This window comes from Rhamphochromis sp. 'chilingali' (genome assembly GCF_963969265.1).
Source record: "Rhamphochromis sp. 'chilingali' genome assembly, chromosome: 16".
In the NCBI taxonomy this organism is placed as follows: domain Eukaryota; kingdom Metazoa; phylum Chordata; class Actinopteri; order Cichliformes; family Cichlidae; genus Rhamphochromis; species Rhamphochromis sp. 'chilingali'.
Genome location: NC_137943.1, coordinates 27768821 through 27789119, shown reverse-complemented (window position 1 = coordinate 27789119; position 20299 = coordinate 27768821). Strand labels below are relative to the sequence as shown.

General features: G+C 39.6%; 1 protein-coding gene across 1 annotated transcript; it reads left to right on the top strand.

The window, feature by feature from the left end:
• Nucleotides 1-619: 619 nt before the first annotated feature.
• On the top strand, nt 620-17396 carry LOC308383583 (uncharacterized protein; the record flags this gene model as incomplete). Its single annotated transcript, XM_080861626.1, has 6 exons — nt 620-656; nt 1042-1104; nt 4758-5042; nt 14801-15100; nt 15185-15469; nt 17293-17396. 6 exons carry the CDS (start codon nt 620-622, stop codon nt 17394-17396), a joined length of 1074 nt encoding a protein of 357 aa, XP_080717752.1.
• Between the last annotated feature and the right edge of the window lie 2903 nt (nt 17397-20299).

The following is a 20299-nucleotide window of genomic DNA, read 5'->3' as shown; positions in this document are numbered from 1 at the left end:
TTGAAGATGGAAGTTCTTAAAATTCTTTTCAATTCTTTTCATATGAATTCTAAAGTTAAGTAATTTTAGAAGATTCACGGACTATATACCTATTGTGTTTGATTTGTACAGTACTGTCATATTTACTGTTTAAAAGGGTCATACTCTGTGTTTGGAGAGGAGGATAAAATAACGCATGATCTTGTGGGAGCTGACCTTGATATTAATGACTGGACTGCAATTACAAATCTGAGGGACATGTTATCTGACGACTATTTTTTTTATGGTGACTGGAAGGAAGCAGGTATGTTAGATATGTTAATAATTGAAACCAATGCTAGACTGCTGCAATATTACTAAAACTTTGCATGTCTTATATCCACCTCCACATCCTTTGACTCCAGTTAACCTGACAGTGGACTCCGTGTTCAACAGCTCATACTCCTGCAACCTTACTGTGAGCTGTAGTACAAATTACTTTGACATCATCAGCATTTTTAAATGTGATAGCAAAACCTGCTATCAAGAGGGAGGAGAGCAAACAGAGGAAAGGTGGTGGCCCACTGCTTTTCTTCATGTCTACCTGTCAGATGGATCCATCATATGTAACCATAGCAATACAGTAAATTGGACCAAGGACATGATAGAGATTGATCGTTTTTGTCCTCAAAATGCTGGTAAGTCAGATAAACATATAAACAGTTTTCTGATAAAATTTCCCAGCTTGGAAACTGACTGTAAGCCTAAAAACATTTGTATAATATGGAAACATGCGATACATCATTGATCTGCATGTGTGAAAAACAAATTAAAGAACCAGTAATTTATTTTAAAATATCATTATAACTGACTAGTCAGTGAATGGTAACTTGCTATTTTTGATTCAGCTTTAATGTGTTAGATATATGGTTTTAATATATGGTTTATTACAGACTGTAAAACACATATAATGACAATTACATTTTGAATCAAATGGTCTCCACATCTAGTGAGAGGTATTACTGGTTTTATCCTTTCCCAATGTGCTGTAAAGTTAAAGTCTGCTTTTGCTTTGTGTTTCAGGTTCTGAGAGTTTCTCTGACGGTGTCTCTATCTGTATGGTGAAGACAGTCGTGTTCTCTGTTGGTCTGATCATCATGTTCTTTGCTGTCATCAGTGTTCACCTCATAGAGAAACTTCAGACGCAAAACTAAACAAGTAGTTCTCTGTGAACCAGTTTCACAGATCACACAAAAAAACTTTCATTAACACCAAAGCAGCTGAAACAGATTAACAACCCCCCCTGCTGCTTAACTGATGACATCACTATCCTAAGTGTTTAATTGACTGGATATTTAGAAAGGAAGACATGTGGCAATGGGCTGCATGTGGTTACCTGCTCACCCACTGAACTAAACTGGCACCCAAATTTATTTTTTTACTAGTTTAATGGAAAAAAAATACTGGCTTTAATGTAAAATAAGCAAATTTTTCATATTCTGTTAGGGAAATTAATGAGTGACACAGTTTGGATCTGTTTTGATTTTTTTTTTTTTTTGGGGGGGGGGGCTTTATCATCTGTGTGGTGAAGATAGTCGTATTCACATTTGGTCTGATCATCGTGTTGCTTGTCAGCACTGTAGAGAAATGTAAGAAAGAAAGATAGACAGTGCAAACTTTAAGCTATAACTATTTTTGAAGGGATCTGTGTTTTGTTTAATTTATACAGTGCAAAGAGATCATCAATATCATTTTAAAATTTTAGGAATTTGCAAATGTTTTATGAGGAATGCAGTACATGTTTTAAAACCTCTAAAAGAAAATTTACTCATCACATTTTCATTTTACACATTTGAAAGTCAACGCAAATTTTCTTCAAAAGAACTCCACAAAGCAGCTAACATAAATGTGCTAATTATTTTTGATGAAATAATCAAAAGTCAAGACTCTGCATCACATTGTGAATAAATGCTTGTTAATCCTGATAAAGCTGTTTTCTGAGTTTTTATATTGAAAGCAAGTCTAAGGAGCTTGCAAAGAAAAGCGTCTGGACTTCTTTAAGTTGCTTGAAGGCATTTCACCTCTCATCTGAGAAGCTTCTTCAGTTCTAAGGGTCAAATGGTGGAGAGTCCCAGATTTAAACCCAGTGGGAGTTTCCCTCCAAAGAGGGACAAAGGACCCCCTGATGATCCTCTACCTAATCACATGAGCCAAGGTGCGAAAACAGGTGTGGGTCACAATCAGCCAGGGTTTCGGGTGAGCTCATTGTGAAACCTGGCCCCACCCTATCATGTGATTTGAAAGCAAACCAAAAGTATATATGATTCCTTTTCCCAAAAGCAGGTTTAAGGTTTTTCTTCAGTGTGAGGGGATCAACTAATAACTAAACTGTTCTAATCCCCAAAATAAAAAAAATAAAAAAAATAATAATTCAGCTAGTGAACATGCCCATCTTAAACTAATTTAAAACCATCAAAGACAAACATTTCAATCTCTGCTATCTCAAAAGTTACCACGACTGCTTTGTAGTGTCTGTAGTGTCCTAAAAATCATGTCTCATTCAAATTCACATATCAAACTGTTTCGTTAACTAAGTGTTTTAGTCGCTACTGACATAATTGAAGCAGTAAAACAAGGAATTGACAGGAAGTTGCAGAATTGCAGAAGTTTCAAAGTTCATAAATACCAGAGCTGTGAGAAGAAACCCGGCCCTGTGGCTCTGTGGAAACACTTCATGGCTTCATATCTTGGTTATAGAAAACTTGAGATTCAACAACATTTTTCTTTTTGATTAAATGATGATGATAAATGAGTAAATGTTAACATTTATAGAAATAATTAATGCTTCCTTGTGTCAGTTCAGTTTTTCTCAAACTGAACACTAAGGCAAAACTCGCAAACAAAGAGTTTGCAAAGAGCAAACCTTTTATTGTATTTTATTCTATGACTGGAAACACATGTACTAAAACTGTGTTTTTCATTACATACTGTCTGTATATTGAACATACACCCAGTGACAGGTATTACTGGTTTTATCTTATCTTATCCTGTATGGTGAAGACAGTCGTGTTTTCTGTTGGTCTAATCATTGTGGTGTCTGCTGTCATCAGTGTTCACCTCATCAAATGCAAAACTAAAGAAAAATCTATGCATAAAACTGTTCATGTACCTTTACATGCACTCCACAGGGCATGTATGATTAGCTATCAATAAAGTCCACCAAATGCTTTATTTATGAATAGAACTTCTTTTTGCTGATGTTAAAATGCTTTTTAGGATTTCTTCCTAGGAAAAATAGTGTTTGGGAGGCTAAGCAGCTTTTTGACTTTTGAATGTTTGGTTTATATCACTCTTGATTCTAGACATATTGCCTGTTTGCCATTTATTCCTGCTGGTTTTTTAATTTATATTTTATTCCAGCATAGTTGGTGTGCAGCACCTTTAATTTAGATGTAAATGTACAATAACTATTCTATTCTATTCTATTCTATTCTATTCTATTCTATTCTATTCTATTCTATGTGTTTCTTTGATATCACCAGCAGAGGGCAGTGGATGACCTGTGTTTTTGTGTTATTTTAATGTTTGTTGATCATGTGGGACCAGCACCCCAATACAGGAAGGCTGGATCGGCTTTGTGTTTAAAAAATCCTCATCTCTGATCCTATGGTTCTTACCCAGTAGGCAATGCAAAGCTAAAATAAAACATGATGGATGAGGAGACTTGCCCATTTGAACTAGCTCTCCCTCGGTTGTCTAACCCACCTAGTCTGATATAAATTGGAGCCCGAGTAGCCTTGCCTTCCCTTATCTATCAGCCACACATATTATGGCGGCTCCTCTCTAGATCAGTGCATTTGTCATATGACTGGGTTTATTTTAGTGGCCTAAACAGTTAGGCCTATAAGACCTAACCTATAAGAGCTATTTACAATAACATGGATTTATACTCAGATATCTACCTTTACTGTTTCACAAAGAGAAAGGGAATGTCCACATTTTAGACTTAAGTTGCAGGATAGTTTATTAAGGGAATTCAAAAGGGGCAAAACAAAAACAAGATTCAGAGAAATCTAAAAATCTGTTTTTACTGAAATTAAAGTGAGCTAAAAATGGCATTCAAAAAGCTCACAAAAATGACATTTGTTTTGTTTATGAACTTTTCGTGTACATATGCATTCAAAACCTTTTTTTTTTTAGAAAAATAGATACATCCAGAGACAAGATAGTAATCGTTTTACTAGGAGCAAGGTGAACGGCAACTGCAAGATATTATATCACAGATCTACATTCGGTCAGTCAGCTTTTTCCATAAAGGCTTGCCATCTGTGGAACACTTCCAACCGAAATCAAATTGATCACAGACATCAGATCCTTTACACTGCAGGTTAAAGTTTGGTTAAAGGGAAATCAGAGATGCAGTCATTTTAACTAATGATTTTAATTTTATTTTAAATTATTGTCTGTTAATTGTAATTGTATTTATAATGTAATTTGGTTTTATGAAAATGTATTTTTAATTGTAAAATGTACCTATTTTGATTGTAAGCCCAACAAGGGACAATTGTTGAAAATTAGCAATAGCTATAAACTTATGTGCGTTACATCAGTTTCATGTTTTGTACTTGGACTATGTTAAACTGCACTGTCCCTTTTAAATAAAATAAATAATAAAATAAATACAGTAATATTAACTGAATACAACATCACGGTTCAAGGTAAGTATTGCAACTTGTCACACATTGATGGAGAGTAACCACTGATGTGTATTTTACATTAAACACCTCCTCCCCCCTCAGATCCAGTGTCACCGGTCGACCTGACCGTCAATTCTGTGTCGAGCAGCTCAGACTCGTGTAACCTCACTGTGACCTGCAGCACAAAGCACGCTCACATCAGCAGCATTTTTACATGTGACACCACAACCTGCTATCAGGAAGGAGGAGAGCAATCAGAGGTTACAACCTCAGGTGCTTCTCTCCATGTTTACCTGTCAAATCTATCAGTCATCTGTGACCATAGCAACCAGGTCAGCTGGACCAGAGACATGAAGAACATTGAACATATTTGTGCACTACTGGCTGGTAAGACTGAAAGAGAAAATGTTGATGATGATCATTTTGATTTTTTTCTTAAAATAACACTTCTTTCATTTAAAGAAATTAATTATTGACGTGACCTTCTCACACCAAGAGTGAAATATAACTTCACAGAAAGAGAATTAATATTTTTCTGGATGCTATTTTATTGTTTTTGACCACTAGTTTAAGAGTAAAACAAGCAAATAAAGTTATTTGTATACCTGCTTTGCACATTATCGGTCTATAAAAAAGACAAAACAATCACTACTAGTCAAATTCTGTAAGAGAAATTAATTGTTTTTTACATCTGATTGACTCAGAGTTTAATCTGTTTTTATATTTAAGGTCTTTTGATTATTTTGTTTGTTTGTTTGTTTGTTTGACATTTTCTTTGTGTTGCAGGTTGTGGGAGTCTCTGTGATGGTATATCTGTCTGTGTGGTAAAGACGGTTGTTTTCTCTGTGCATCTAATCATCATGGTGTTTGCTGTCATTAGTGTCCACATCACAGAGAAAGTTGAGAGGCAAAAAATAAATAGTGCATCAATTACACCGTACATATAGTTCACAGCCTTCTTTTTTAAAAAACGTCTTCTCTAACCACTTGTATCCTGTTTCATTGTTTGTAATTTGTTGCATATGCTGTATAAAACCCATATATATGCTCTGAGTGTTGTTCATTCCCTATGCTACAAAAATATAAATATGATTTAGGAATTTTGAAAACAAGACTTTGGAAGTATTTTATGATAAAGTCTTACAGACTAGAATTTACTTATATTCACTCATCATTTGATAATTTTATACTAAATGTAAAATTAATTAAAGTGCATACATAGTACATATAAACATGGTCACGTCAAAATGGGTCAAAAAAGATGTTTGTGATAGAAGTGCTAAATAATTTATAAAAAATAAAGGTTATGTATCACTTTTTAAAGAAAATTGTGTTTTTAACGTTTTTTCTTAAATACAAGTTTCTTCTCTCTTGGATCGGCTGGAGTGTGTTTCTGATTTCTTTTTTTCCCCACAATGCAGGATTAATTCAAATTCAAATTCAAATTTTATTTGTCACGTACACAGTCATACACAGTACGATATGTAGTGAAATGCTTGGACAACTGCTCGTGACCTAAAGAAAACAAAAAAGGAAAAGGCTATGAATAAGATAGGAAATAAATATGAAAAATTAAAAAGGGTAAATTTAACTAGGAAGGAATAAAATATAAATTAAGGTTAAAAATGAAATAACTGTACAACACAAATTAGAATGAAGGGTAAATTTAACTGGGAAGAATAAGATAAAGATAAATATATAAATTAAAGTTGAAAATAAAATAACTGTACAACAAAATACACAATACACAATATAGAACTATATAAGAATGTATGAAGAAATCTAAATATAAATAAATATATACACAATAACAGCAGCTGTACAAGTATTAACCGGAAATGAAGAATATAGTGACCAGTGTTGTGCAAAACCAAAGTCCAGAAAGTCCAGTGTGTGTGTAAGAACTGTATGTGTGGGTCAGTACTGTGTGGTGGTGTGATTGAGAGACCGTATCGCCTGCGGGAAGAAGCTCCTCCTCAGTCTCTCTGTGTTGGTCTTCAGGGAGCGGAATCGCTTTCCTGACCTCAACAGAGAGAACAGTCTGTTGTTGGGATGGCTGAGGTCCTTCACGATCTTCCTGGCCTTGGTCCAGCACCGCCTGCTGTAGATTGAGTGCAGGTCAGGGAGCTCGGAGCGGATGGTGCGCTCAGCTGACCGCACAACCCTCTGTAGAGCTCGTCTGTCCTGCATGGTGCTGTTCCCGAACCAGGTTAAGATGTTTCCCGCCAGGATGCTCTCTATGGTGCACGAGTAAAAGTTCCTGAGCACCTTGGAGGGCAGTTGGAAGTCTCTCAAGCGTCTGAGGTGGTAGAGACGCTGTCGGGCCTTTTTCACCACGGTGTTGATGTGACAGGACCATGACAGGTCCTGCGTGATGTGAACTCCGAGGTATTTGAAGCTGTCCACTCTCTCCACTGGGCACTCGTTGATGACGGGGGTCTGGTACTTCCTCTCCTGCTTAGTGCTGAAGTCCACTATCAGCTCCTTTGTCTTACTGACGTTTAGAAGGAGGTTGTTCCTCTGGCACCAGTTCTCCAGATTCCTAATCTCCTTCAGGTAGGCCGTCTCGTTGTTATCAGAGATCAGGCCCACCACGACGGTGTCGTCAGCAAACTTGATGATGGTGGTGGAGCTGGTAGTGGCCACACAGTCATATGTGTACAAAGAGTACAGCAGGGGGCTCAGAACACACCCCTGGGGGGCTCCAGTGCTGAGAGTGGTGGAGGCTGAGACATGTCCGCCCATCCTTACTGCCTGTGGTCTGCCAGTTAGGAAGTTGGAGATCCACTGACACATAGATGAGCTGAGTCCCAGATGCTCCAGCTTGGTGGTGAGTGTGGAGGGAATTATGGTGTTAAATGCAGAGCTGTAGTCTATGAAGAGCATTTTAACATAATTCCCCCTTCTAGTGTCCAAGTGAGTGAGTGATGTGTGGAGGAGATGAGAGATGGCATCGTCTGTGGAACGATTTGGACGGTAAGCGAACTGTAGTGGGTCCAGTGTGTCTGGTAGTGAAGAAATGATGAAGTCTCTGACCAGGCGTTCAAAGCACTTCATCACTACTGAGGTGAGGGCTACAGGGCGATAGTCATTGAGAGAAGCAGGGTGGGGTTTCTTCGGGACAGGAACAATGATGGACTCTTTGAAGCATGTGGGGATCACCGACTGAGATAAAGAGATGTTGACTATCTCAGTGAACACAGGAGCTAGCTGGTATGCGCAGTCTCTTAGGATACGACCTGGGATGCCGTCTGGTCCTGCTGCTTTCCTGGTGTTCACTCTCTTGAAGGCTCTCCTTACTTCATGCTCGGAGATGACGAGCACGTTTCCGGTGCTGGCAGTATCTTCCTGTCTGCAGCCGTTAGCGCCGCTAACACTAGCATTGTTGGAGACCTTAGCTGCAGCCTCGAAGCGAGCATAGAAAGTGTTCAGCTCGTCTGCCAGAGTCACGGCCGCGTTCGTCATACCGGTTGTTGGTGCTTTATAGTCCGTTATTGTCCTTAGTCCCCGCCACAGGCTCCTAGAGTCACTCTGTTGGAGTTGTGACTCTAGTTTCCTCCCGTAGCGCTGCTTCGCCTCTTTCACCGCCCTCCGCACGTTATATGACGCGGCTTTGTACGGGTCCATGTCCCCCGTCATGAGTCCCGTGTTGTAGGCAGCGGTGCGGGATCTCAGAGCGTCGCGGATGGTTTTATCCACCCACGGCTTCTGGTTGGGAAACGTTGTGATAGTCTTTGTCTCCACGGTATCATCCGCTAGTTTCCCGATGAATCCCACAACCGCTTCCGTAAACACGTTGACGTCATCGTCGGAGCTGTTTCTGAACATGCCCCAGTCTGCGTCATCGAGTGCGTCCTGTAACGCGGCCACCGATTGATCCGTCCAGCGCGCGACCTTCCTCTGAACCGGAACTTCCTGTTTCAGCCTTTGTTTGTATTTTGGCATGAGGAAGATGGCGGCGTGATCAGATTTGCCAAACCCTGAACTTTCTTCAATGTAACCAGAAGAGGGCAGCGAGTGACTTGTGATGTGGGCTGCAGGGAGATCATAAGTTTAGAAATTTTATTTTCAGCTGTTAATATATAAACGTTTCTCTTTTTTTTTTTTTTGTCTGTCCCATTTGGTTCTTTAGCTGTCAGAATTGTTGTCTGAAGACCAACAAGGATACCCAATGGATTTACTTTATGAAATGGATCATCACGGCCTTGCCGTATTGGTCCATTTGATCAACCTTTGTTGTTATTATTTATTTTATTTTATTTTCAGTTGTTACAGACGGGACAGACATGACTGAGGGATAGGAAAGGGAGAAAGAAAGATGAAGGAAAAGAAAAACAGAAGGGAAGAGGGACAGTGAGAAAGGGTGCTTAAAAAGAGAAAGAAGAGAAAAAAAAATCTCCTGGATCACCTGTTGAGAGAAAAAGAAGAGAAAACAAGCAAAAAAAACCAACAGAGCAACATACTAAACACAACACCATCATGTTAATCTACAGTGGGGCAAAAAAGTATTTAGTCAGCCACCGATTGTGCAAGTTCCCCCACCTAAAATGATGAGGTCAGTAATTTGCACCAGAGGTACACTTCAACTGTGAGAGACAGAATGTGAAAAAAAAAATCCATGAATCCACATGGTAGGATTTGTAAAGAATTTATTCGTAAATCAGGGTGGAAAATAAGTATTTGGTCAATAACAAAAATACAACTCAATACTTTGTAACATAACCTTTGTTGGCAATAACAGAGGTCAAACGTTTACTATAGGTCTTTACCAGGTTTGCACACACAGTAGCTGGTATTTTGGCCCATTCCTCCATGCAGATCTTCTCGAGAGCAGTGATGTTTTGGGGCTGTCGCCGAGCAACACGGACTTTCAACTCCCGCCACAGATTTTCTATGGGGTTGAGGTCTGGAGACTGGCTAGGCCACTCCAGGACTTTCAAATGCTTCTTACGGAGCCACTCCTTTGCGGTGTGTTTTGGATCATTGTCATGTTGGAAGACCCAGCCTCGTTTCATCTTCAAAGTTCTCACTGATGGAAGGAGGTTTTGGCTCAAAATCTCACGATACATGGCCCCAATCATTCTGTCCTTAACACGGATCAGTCGTCCTGTCTCCTTGGCAGAAAAACAGCCCCATAGCATGATGTTTCCACCCCCATGCTTCACAGTAGGTATGGTGTTCTTGGGATGCAACTCAGTATTCTTCGTCCTCCAAACACGACGAGTTGAGTTTATACCAAAAAGTTCTACTTTGGTTTCATCTGACCACATGACATTCTCCCAATCCTCTGCTGTATCATCCATGTGCTCTCTGGCAAACTTCAGACGGGCCTGGACATGCACTGGCTTCAGCAGCGGAACACGTCTGGCACTGCGGGATTTGATTCCCTGCCGTTGTAGTGTGTTACTGATGGTGACCTTTGTTACTTTGGTCCCAGCTCTCTGCAGGTCATTCACCAGGTCCCCCCGTGTGGTTCTGGGATCTTTGCTCACCATTCTCATGATCATTTTGACCCCACGGGATGAGATCTTGCGTGGAGCCCCAGATCGAGGGAGATTATCAGTGGTCTTGTATGTCTTCCATTTTCTGATGATTGCTCCCACAGTTGATTTTTTCACACCAAGCTGCTTGCCTATTGTAGATTCACTCTTCCCAGTCTGGTGCAGGTCTACAATACTTTTCCTGGTGTCCTTCGAAAGCTCTTTGGTCTTGGCCATGGCGGAGTTTGGAGTCTGACTGTTTGAGGCTGTGGACAGGTGTCTTTTATACAGATGATGAGTTCAAACAGGTGCCATTCATACAGGTAACGAGTGGGGGACAGAAAAGCTTCTTACAGAAGACGTTACAGGTCTGTGAGGGCCAGAGATTTTCCTTGTTTGAGGTGACCAAATACTTATTTTCCACCCTAATTTACGAATAAATTCTTTACAAATCCTACCATGTGGATTCATGGATTTTTTTTCACATTCTGTCTCTCACAGTTGAAGTGTACCTCTGGTGCAAATTACTGACCTCTGTCATCATTTTAAGTGGGGGAACTTGCACAATCGGTGGCTGACTAAATACTTTTTTGCCCCACTGTAGCTAAGTGTACACAGCAGTAAATACTAAATATTGAATATTATTGTGTAGCAAGCAGGACCGACAGCCCACAATGTGCTTGGAAATAGCAGTCAATAGAGGTGTAGTTTATGTCTATGAACAGTGAACACCCGTGTGCACACCTGTGTGGATCAGCGCGCTTGTATTCAAAAGGTTTCCCCATGTAATGGTCTGCTAGAGGATGTAGAGAGCCATAGCCCCATCCCCCAGGGCATGAAGCAGGCATGGAGGAGATCCAGGCTCCAGACATCCAGAGGCCCCAGAGTGCGAGAGCCCAAGGAGGACCACCGGAGGGGCATCCGTGCCACCCTCCTGGGAAGAGCTGAGGAGAGCCCCAGATGAGGGGTCACCCAGTTGCCATGAAGCAGAAGCCTGAGGGGGTTGCAGTGGCGTGCCAGAGTGAAGCGAGCCGCAGGCCCAGAGGCCGGAGGCCGGAGGGCCCCCTTTGCCCCGGAAGAGGCCTGACCGAGCAACGGGCACCAGGCCCCGCCAAGTAGTCACCGGGAGTGAGCTAGTACATACCTGAGCGCCCAGCCCCGGACACCAAGAACCACCAACGCACCGACCCCTGAGGGCATCAGTCACCGGCAGGGAGTGTGGTGAGGGGAGATAGGCCTTTGGAGGGCCTGGGAGTTCCCAGAGAGGTGGAGTGTAAGACCCGACCTGACATATAAACACAGACAAACAGGCATTCCCACCCTCATGCACACATATACAAATACTCAGCACTCATATAAACGTTTCTCATTTATGTTTGGTTGGGGGGATTTTGGTGACATTCATAACTACTGTATAGGACAATTCCAGCAAGAACTCAATCCAGAATTTTACATTATCAATCAAAAACCCACAGATATCTGATATTTCATGAAGTCAATTCCTGCAGCTTAAATGCATTCAGATCATCATATTACCTCTTCTGCTTTGATCGGCCTGATTGGACTCTGTCTTTAAAACTCCTGTAATCTCATCGTGACTTGCAGTGCACGGGACTCGCACCTTAGCTCACCAACTCTCACACATTACCCCAAAAATCTGCAGGAAGAATAATAAAAGTTTGTTCGTGCAGGCTGATACGGGTCAGACTGAGTCATGGCTTCTGTTTTGTTGTCTCTTTCTGCTCAAAGGTAGTGTTACTGTGAAACCATGGCTATCTCAGAGCTAAAACTAGCACAGCTCACAGATAGTTCACTTTTGCACTGTTGGTCTGTATAGAGGAAGAATGCAGCTGTGAGAAGGGGCTGACCCTGTTCTGCTGTCAGTGGTGTAAAACACTTCCACGTTGTTACATTTCAGAGAAACCTCGAGACTCTAGAATGTTTTTCTTTGTGATTCTTGTGTTGCTGTCCTGCACTGAGGCTGAAGGTAGGAAAAAAATGTCTAAATATTAGCACACATATAGTAGCAGTATATAACAACTGCTTCTTTAATTCAACAGGGACAGAACTGACAACGATGAACGTGTTCACTACAAAACGTATCTTTCAATTTATTGCAGAAGGTAAAAGACTTGATTAATGTCTCAAACTACATTAGTCAAGAGTTTAATCAGAGCTGTGTCTTTGACAGGCTGAATAAGCTCTGACAAGTTAGTCCATCTAAAAATAGTCACTTCCTCTTTCTTGCAGTCACTCTGCTTCCTGGTTCTGAAAGAAAATAAAACCAACACATCGGAAGGACATCCAATGAGCTTATGTACCCTGGTAAACCAGTGTGTCCTAACAGGCCAATTTTGTTTTAGGTGAGAGGGGAGGAAGAAAACATTATGGAAGAAATGTCACTGTGTCTCAGATAATGTTTTTCAAAATAGTTCTCTGTCCTGGGTGAAGATGTGCTATTGAATTGATAAAAGAGAAGTAGTTTAAATGGAGAATTTTGAGAATTATTAAGCACTGTCCTGTTATATGAGTTATATGTTTGCTATTTCAAGCAAAGAGTATAAGATACATTTATCTGAAAAGTTCAAAACAACATCGCAGTTTAAGGCTGATTTCAGGCACAGATGAGGAGCAACTGCTAACAACTTTTCATATTTTGACCTCTTAAAAACACTGAACTGTGTAAAATCTTACCCTGCTAAAAAAGAGGTATTAGAGCTGTTTAATAATTCATTGTAAAGCAACAAATTCCCCATTAATTTCCAATCATGATAAAAACAAACACTATAAAAATAATTAAAACAAATCAGGTGTGAGTAGAAGACTTTACGTCTTACGTGTCTCTTTAGGTCTTTATAGGGTCTGAAAATGTGCTTGTACTTCATGGAACAGACTTCATCCGCCATCTGTTGTAGTAGTGAAATAGAAACTTAATTTACTACCAAAAAACAGTTATTATCAAGATGCAATAGTGTTTGACAGTGGTGAAGGATAGGAGGAGTTGCAGACTGGAAACAGACAGTTTGGGTCTAACATTAAGGCTTTCAAATGTTGTATAACTTTATCTCAGTCTTCTTTTAATTTTTCATGGTTGATTCCTTCATTGATGATTTTTGGTTAAATTTGGTGACAACACTTACAACATCAACACTAATGAAAAAAACAGTTACCCACTATAATAATTTTATCTCACTGAGCACTAAATCAGAGAATCAGAAAGTTGAAAGGTGGGGGTGGACAAAAAAATGACAAATATGTTTTTTTAAATGTGTGGGAGGCCAAGAATGCAACTTTCAAAGTAATCCTAACTGTCCTGACCTTTGGTTGACGTATAAACTAGAATGAAAGATTGCTGGAACTCTTTCACAGCTGTTAATTTAGTAATAAGCAGTGTAGGGACCAGAGATGGGCAGTAACGCGTTACTTGTACTTGTAAACCCCCAGTTTTGCCAGGGGGGCAGGTAGGGCATTAACAGGGAACAAAGAAATACTTTTCTTTCTTATTCTCATTTAAAATATCTAGCTTTTATTAAATAATTATCTGAATCTTACAAGAAACGATTGATAGATTGATGCATATATACAATCAAAACAGTGTACATCACTGTCACAACAGCGTTTGTTTTCATTCAAAGACTGTATGATTTTTCCTATAATGGTGGGCTGGTCTCTAGTCAAAATGCCCAGGCCGATTTTTTGTCCCAGTCCAGCCCTGTATGCAGCTCACCTTCAGTCTAGTGTTGCTTACATCTTTCTATTTGGAAGGCAGAATTTCCAAGTTCTGAGTACAATCGAAAGCACCACGACTGCAGTTTTCGTGTTGGATGTAAAAAGCGCACATGATGCTGTGACGTAGGCTAGAATCATGGCGATGGTCCAGGCATGGGATTTCTCTCGTGGAAATAAGCACATTATTTTTTCCTTTCTATTGGTAGGTGGCACAGTGCACTTGTGGCAAGTAAGCAAGCTAGAAGACTGGCAGTCTTGCTGGGTATCCAGTTACGGAAGCAACACATTAACAAGAGAATTCTGAGAATAACCAAAATTACCTTCCCTAGTAACTAGTTACTTTGAAAGTAAAGAGTAACTTGAAATAACTGAGTTACTTTTGATAGAAGTAACTAGTAATGTAACTAAGTTACTAATTTAAAGTAACTTACCCAAAACTGGTAATAAGACTTGATATATTTGGTCATATCTCAAGATATGAGAGGTGGGCTGTCCGAAGTGAGATGGAAGCTGTATCTCATAACAAGTTCAGGTTTTCCACAACAGCTTTATCTGAAATGTGAAACTGATTATTGTTTGGTGGATGCTAAAAACCCAAGCAGTTAGCTGTGACTAAACAATAATGAAAATAATCAAACAATAGGGAAGAGCAGCAGGTGGTGTCAGGGGAGGTTGACCAACAAAGATGGTGTCCATCACAAACTCATCCCTCCCCCTGTGTGAGTAGGCTACCAGGACCTGACCAAAGGTGTGCAGAGCAGCAGAAGGCAGGTGAAAAGCTGCGGTGAAAAAAATATAACAAAAGAACCAAAATCTTCACAACACTGCAACGCTGTGTCAGGTCCTTTTTGTGTTGCATTTGTGTTTGATTTTGATTTAACATAATTGCAGCTGGATGTTCGTGACTGATATTTTTTGTTTTTCCTTTTCTTTTAGGTCTCCAACATGTGTTTGTGCTGCATGGAAACGACTTACACTTGGATACAGAGAAACCTTTTAAACTTGACGAACAGACAGATTTGTTCTGGAGATTTAATTCCAATAACAATATAGCTAAATGTGTTTTTAATAATGATCCAGTCGTGTATTACAAATATGCAGGAAAGGTTGAGCTGTTTGGACCAAATTACTCTTTGAAATTAAAGAATGTTCAACACAGTGACAGTGGAGATTATAAAGCAGTTGTGGTCAGCGAACAAGAGCAAAGGGTAGCTGAATACAAGGTGATAGTTCAAGGTAGGTTTCTATTTTCATTATTACTTTGAAATGTTCACAAATCATAGGCCTATTTTTAATACTTTCACACCTCTTGTTCCCCAGATCCAGCCACTCCTGCCAAACTGACAGTAGAGTCAGTGTCCAACAGCTCAGACTCCTGTAACCTGACTGTGACCTGCAGCACAGTGGACTTTAACATCAGCAGTAGTTTTAGATGTGATGGTAAAATCTGCTCTCATGCAGAAGAAAAGGATTTGAAAGCCACAAAAGAATTTTCCTCTTTAAGTGTTTACCTGCAGCAAGACACCATTTACTGTAATCACAGCAACCAAGTGAGCTGGAATCAGACCATGAAGGTGCTCAAATCTTACTGTGAAACAGAGACAGGTGAGAATAAAGTTCATAATAATGAATGAAAAACTGAAATAACCAGATTTTTAAAGGACTTGCTGTGTGATGTTTGCATGTTGTCCCCATGTCTAATTACATATCTTTGGATTGTGATAGAAAGCACCCACAATCCAGTCCAAATACTTGAATTGTCACCTCATTGTTCTGACACACAACACCAAACTATCCACAACACAACACTCTAACTACACAAAACAGCATTTTAACTACACACTCCAAACACGCTAAACTAAAATCTCTCACATCTCCAAACTCTCTCTCTCTCCATCACTCCTAAAACTTCCTCCTCTTTCTAAACAACCAAATGTCATGTTGCCATAGCACTTTTTCATTGGTCAACATTGTACATTTTTCCACCAACACGAAAGGGCTGTTTTTAGTTTTTTTATTTTTTGCTCATAAGCAGAGAATGCTCGCTAGCGCTGTCCTTAGACAGTAAACGTGACGAAACTATTCAGGAAAAAACACGTGTATATATTGTTTATCATGACTCTGGTTTTACGTGGCCTATCAACACAATTTAAAAACTGGCAAATATCACCTTGTTGCTTTGTCATCTTAAAGTGGTCATGTGATTGGCTTACCACGACTACTTTATTCTTCCTCAGTCAAACAGCAGCAATCATGCGATTGTTTTGCCCCCTAGCTCCAGGTGTTGTGGCAAAAATTGATCGTTGGGCAGAAAGTGATTGCCGTCCGCGGGAGCACGCGCAGCTGCTTAAAGCTGTAGCGCCCAGATTACTTATGTAGTCAGCTACTTCCATGCAACTGATATTACGTGCGGTAAGATGAATGAAGCTTCAACCGTCTGTTTGTTGAAAAATAGTAACGTGACCGCATTTTCTTGTTAGTAACGGTAACGGCGTTGTAACAATAGAAATTCATTGTGAGGAACTAAATTTTTTTTAGTTCCTCACAATGAATTGAAAAATAACTGAAAAGAAAATGTTAATTTCTAATACTTTGCTGGCAGTGACACCATGAAGTCTTCAACTCATGGACATCACCAGATGCTGGGTTTTCTCCTTTTGTTGCTCTGCCAGGTTTTTACTGCAGAGGCTTTCAGTTGCTGTTTGTTTGTGGGCCTTTCTTCTCTTTATGGTAGACCTAGATACTTCTACCTCCTGGAGTTTGTTGTTCACTTTGTTGGCTGTAAAAACGATTCTGTGATTAGCCACCACTGTTGTCTTCCGTGGACATCCAGGTTGTTTTGTATTGCTGAGTTGACTAGTGCTGCCATGGACCTAACTGTAGATACACTTCAGTCCTCAATGTGTCCTCTGTCATGGTGTCACTTGCTGCACTCCGTGTTGTTTGCTGTCAGTCCTGTGAATGTCCTAGTGATGCTGCCTTTTGGTTTTGAATATTTTTTGGAATCTAATTTAGTCACAATAAAGGCTCGCTTTTTCTCTGTGTGGCGGGGCGTGGCCTGCGGTGCCATGCAGGGAAGGCGGACGCACCTGCACGGCATCTGCAATCACGCCCCGCCGACTTAAATATTATACTGGGTCCTGTGGTTGGGGTTTTTGTTGCTATGTTGAGCTGGCAGCGGGAGAGCTGCAGCTCTGGGTGCGAATGTACAGCAACCATGAAAGTATTAATAAAGTATGCTGCAAAGCATGAACGTGCACCTGGGTCTGCCGTGGTCATTTACACTCTGGAATGCTAAATACAGTTGGGATACATTCAGAAATAAATTAACTGTATTTCTGAAATGTAAAAGATTTCTTGAGTCAGACAAAAGAAACTGTACTTTGAATTTACTTAGTGTGTTTCATTATTTCTGCTCATGTCTGCAGGTATCTCCATCTGTGTGGTGAAGACATTCGTGTTCTCTGTTGGTCTGATCATCATGGTGATTGCTGTGATCAGTGTCCACATTATGGAGAAGATTAAGAAGTGAAAATAAAGAAGAGGCTTTCCACGTACACAAATAGCTAATACACTTTTAGAAAATGTTGAAGTTATAGATACCAGTGGTAGATAACTACACAGGTTAACACATTTTGGGGGTTTGCTAATTTTTATACAGATACCGTTTTTTGTTATATAGCACAAAATTAGGCATTGCAAATGTTTTGTAAGTATAGACATTTGCACATTTAATTCCGTTAATTTTCTGAATGTTGAATGTAAACATAACAAACGCTCCACAAGACATGCATGGCAAACATGTTAAATCACTGTCATCACTGCAGAGAAATTTAAGAAAGAAAAATAAATTTTGCAGTGCTTACCCACTGCACATAGATGTCAATGCAAACTTGCTTGAAAAGAACTCCTCAAACCATCTATGATAGCGTTACCAATTACTTTTGATGAAATAGTCAAAAGTCAAGACTGCATCATTTTGTGAATAAAATACTTGTTGATCCTTATAAAGCTGTTTTCTGAGATTTTATAATGATAGCAAACACAAAAGAAGCATTTCTGATTCCTATTCCAGAAAGCAGCATTAAGATGTTTCTTCAGTGTGAGGGAATCAACTGATAACTACTACTAAGTTGTAAACCCAAGAATAAAAAAAGAAATGATTTCAGCTTCAAAGCTCATTTAAAATCATCAAAGACCAACCTATCAATCTCTGATATTTTAGAAGTTACCGATTCTGCTTTGATTGGTGTCTTCTTTGTATTATTCTAAATGTTAATGAGACACTGACAACATCATTTAACATTCAAAGTAACCTAAGAATGAAAAAAGGGTTCAAAAATATATCTGAGATGAAAATTGGGTATCTTTCCAAATGCAGCAAGTTACATATTCAATATGCTGACAATTTTTCAAGTGTCCCAAAAAATCATGTCTCATGTTTAAATTCACATACAAAATTGTTGTCAAGTTTCAAAGTTCTTAAACAACACAGCTTTGAGACGGAGCGTGGCCCTGTAGCTCTGTGCAAAACACTTCATGGCTTCAACATTTTTCTTTTAGATGAAATGATGAATGATTAACTGTTAAAACCTACAGAAATTATTGATGCTTCTTTTTGTCAGTTCAGTTTATCTCAAACTGAACACTAAGACAAAAATCGCAAACATGCAAAGAGCAAACCTTTAATTGTATCCTATTCTTTGACTGAAAACACGTGCGAACTAAAACTATATTTTTATTATATACTGTCTGCATATTGAACTACAGTCATTATATCATAAAGATTCTTTTAAGAGAATCATTTTGCAAGTGCTTTTGTTGAAAGACAGTCATATTTTTAACATTATTTTGTAATAAAAATATGGGAAAAAAACACAAAACCATGTAAATTTTGTTTTAACAGCTGAATTCAGCTGAAATTCAGATCTACTGGAATAGGTTACGAGACTGGGGTGCAAACTGAAGTATGGCAAAAGCAAACTTCTCTCTTGTTATGCTACTTTTATTTCTCTTTCTTGTTCTCAATCTATGAAAAGATGCAACTTCCTTTTTCTTGTATTAGACGTCTGTTTTTTTTTTGTTTTGTTTTTTTGTGCAAGCATTTTTGCTTAACATGCAAAACCTAAAGGGTGTTACAGCCTAAAGAGGAATTTGGTATCACTGCAAATGCAGCTTGTAGCACAAATGGCGGACCTGACCACACTTCAATGCTTTTTAGCATCTTTATTAACTCACACTCGAATGCAGTTTTCCAGCTGATTAAAGTAGATTAAACTTCAATATTAAACGTAAAAAATCAGATACCCTGAAACAATTTCAATCATCATGTTTATATTGTTGTCCTTTCTGTAGTTCATGGGGAAAGTTAAGACACTGACCAATAACAATAATACATTTTCATTTTTATTACCCATTAACAAATTCCGCCAAATGCCTAATTTGTGAATAAAAATGCTTTTTGCTGGTGTTAAAAATGTTGTTGAGGCTTTTATCTCAGGGAAAAAGTATTTGGGAGGCTAAGCAGGTTTTTGACTTTGGAATATGGACTTCTTTGATATCACCCACATAGGGTAGAGGGTGACTTTGGAGGCAGGCTACAAAGGCAGGAACAACCTCCTTCTAAACGTCAGTAAGACAAAGGAGCTGATAGTGGACTTCAGCACTAAGCAGGAGAGGAACTACCAGACCCCTGTCATCAACGAGTGCCCAGTGGAGAGAGTGGACAGCTTCAAATACCTCGGAGTTCACATCACGCAGGACCTGTCATGGTCCTGTCACATCAACACCGTGGTGAAAAAGGCCCGTCAGCGTCTCTACCACCTCAGACGCTTGAGAGACTTCCAACTGCCCTCCAAGGTGCTCAGGAACTTTTACTCGTGCACCATAGAGAGCATCCTGACGGGAAACATCTTAACCTGGTTCGGGAACAGCACCATGCAGGACAGACGAGCTCTACAGAGGGTTGTGCGATCAGCTGAGCGCACCATCCGCTCCGAGCTCCCTGACCTGCACTCAATCTACAGCAGGCGGTGCTGGACCAAGGCCAGGAAGATCGTGAAGGACCTCAGCCATCCCAACAACAGACTGTTCTCTCTGTTGAGGTCAGGAAAGCGATTCCGCTCCCTGAAGACCAACACAGAGAGACTGAGGAGGAGCTTCTTCCCGCAGGCGATACGGTCTCTCAATCACAATCACACCACCACACAGTACTGACCCACACATATAGTTCTTACACACACACTGGACATTCTGGACATTGTTTTCACTTCATCACTTAAATCACTGCTGCTGTTATTGTGTATATATTTATTTATACTTCTTGGGTATTTTGTTCATACATTCTTATATAGTTCTATATTGTGTATTTTGTTGTACAGTTATTTTATTTTCAATTTAATTTATATATTTTATCTTATTCTTTCCCAGTGTGTT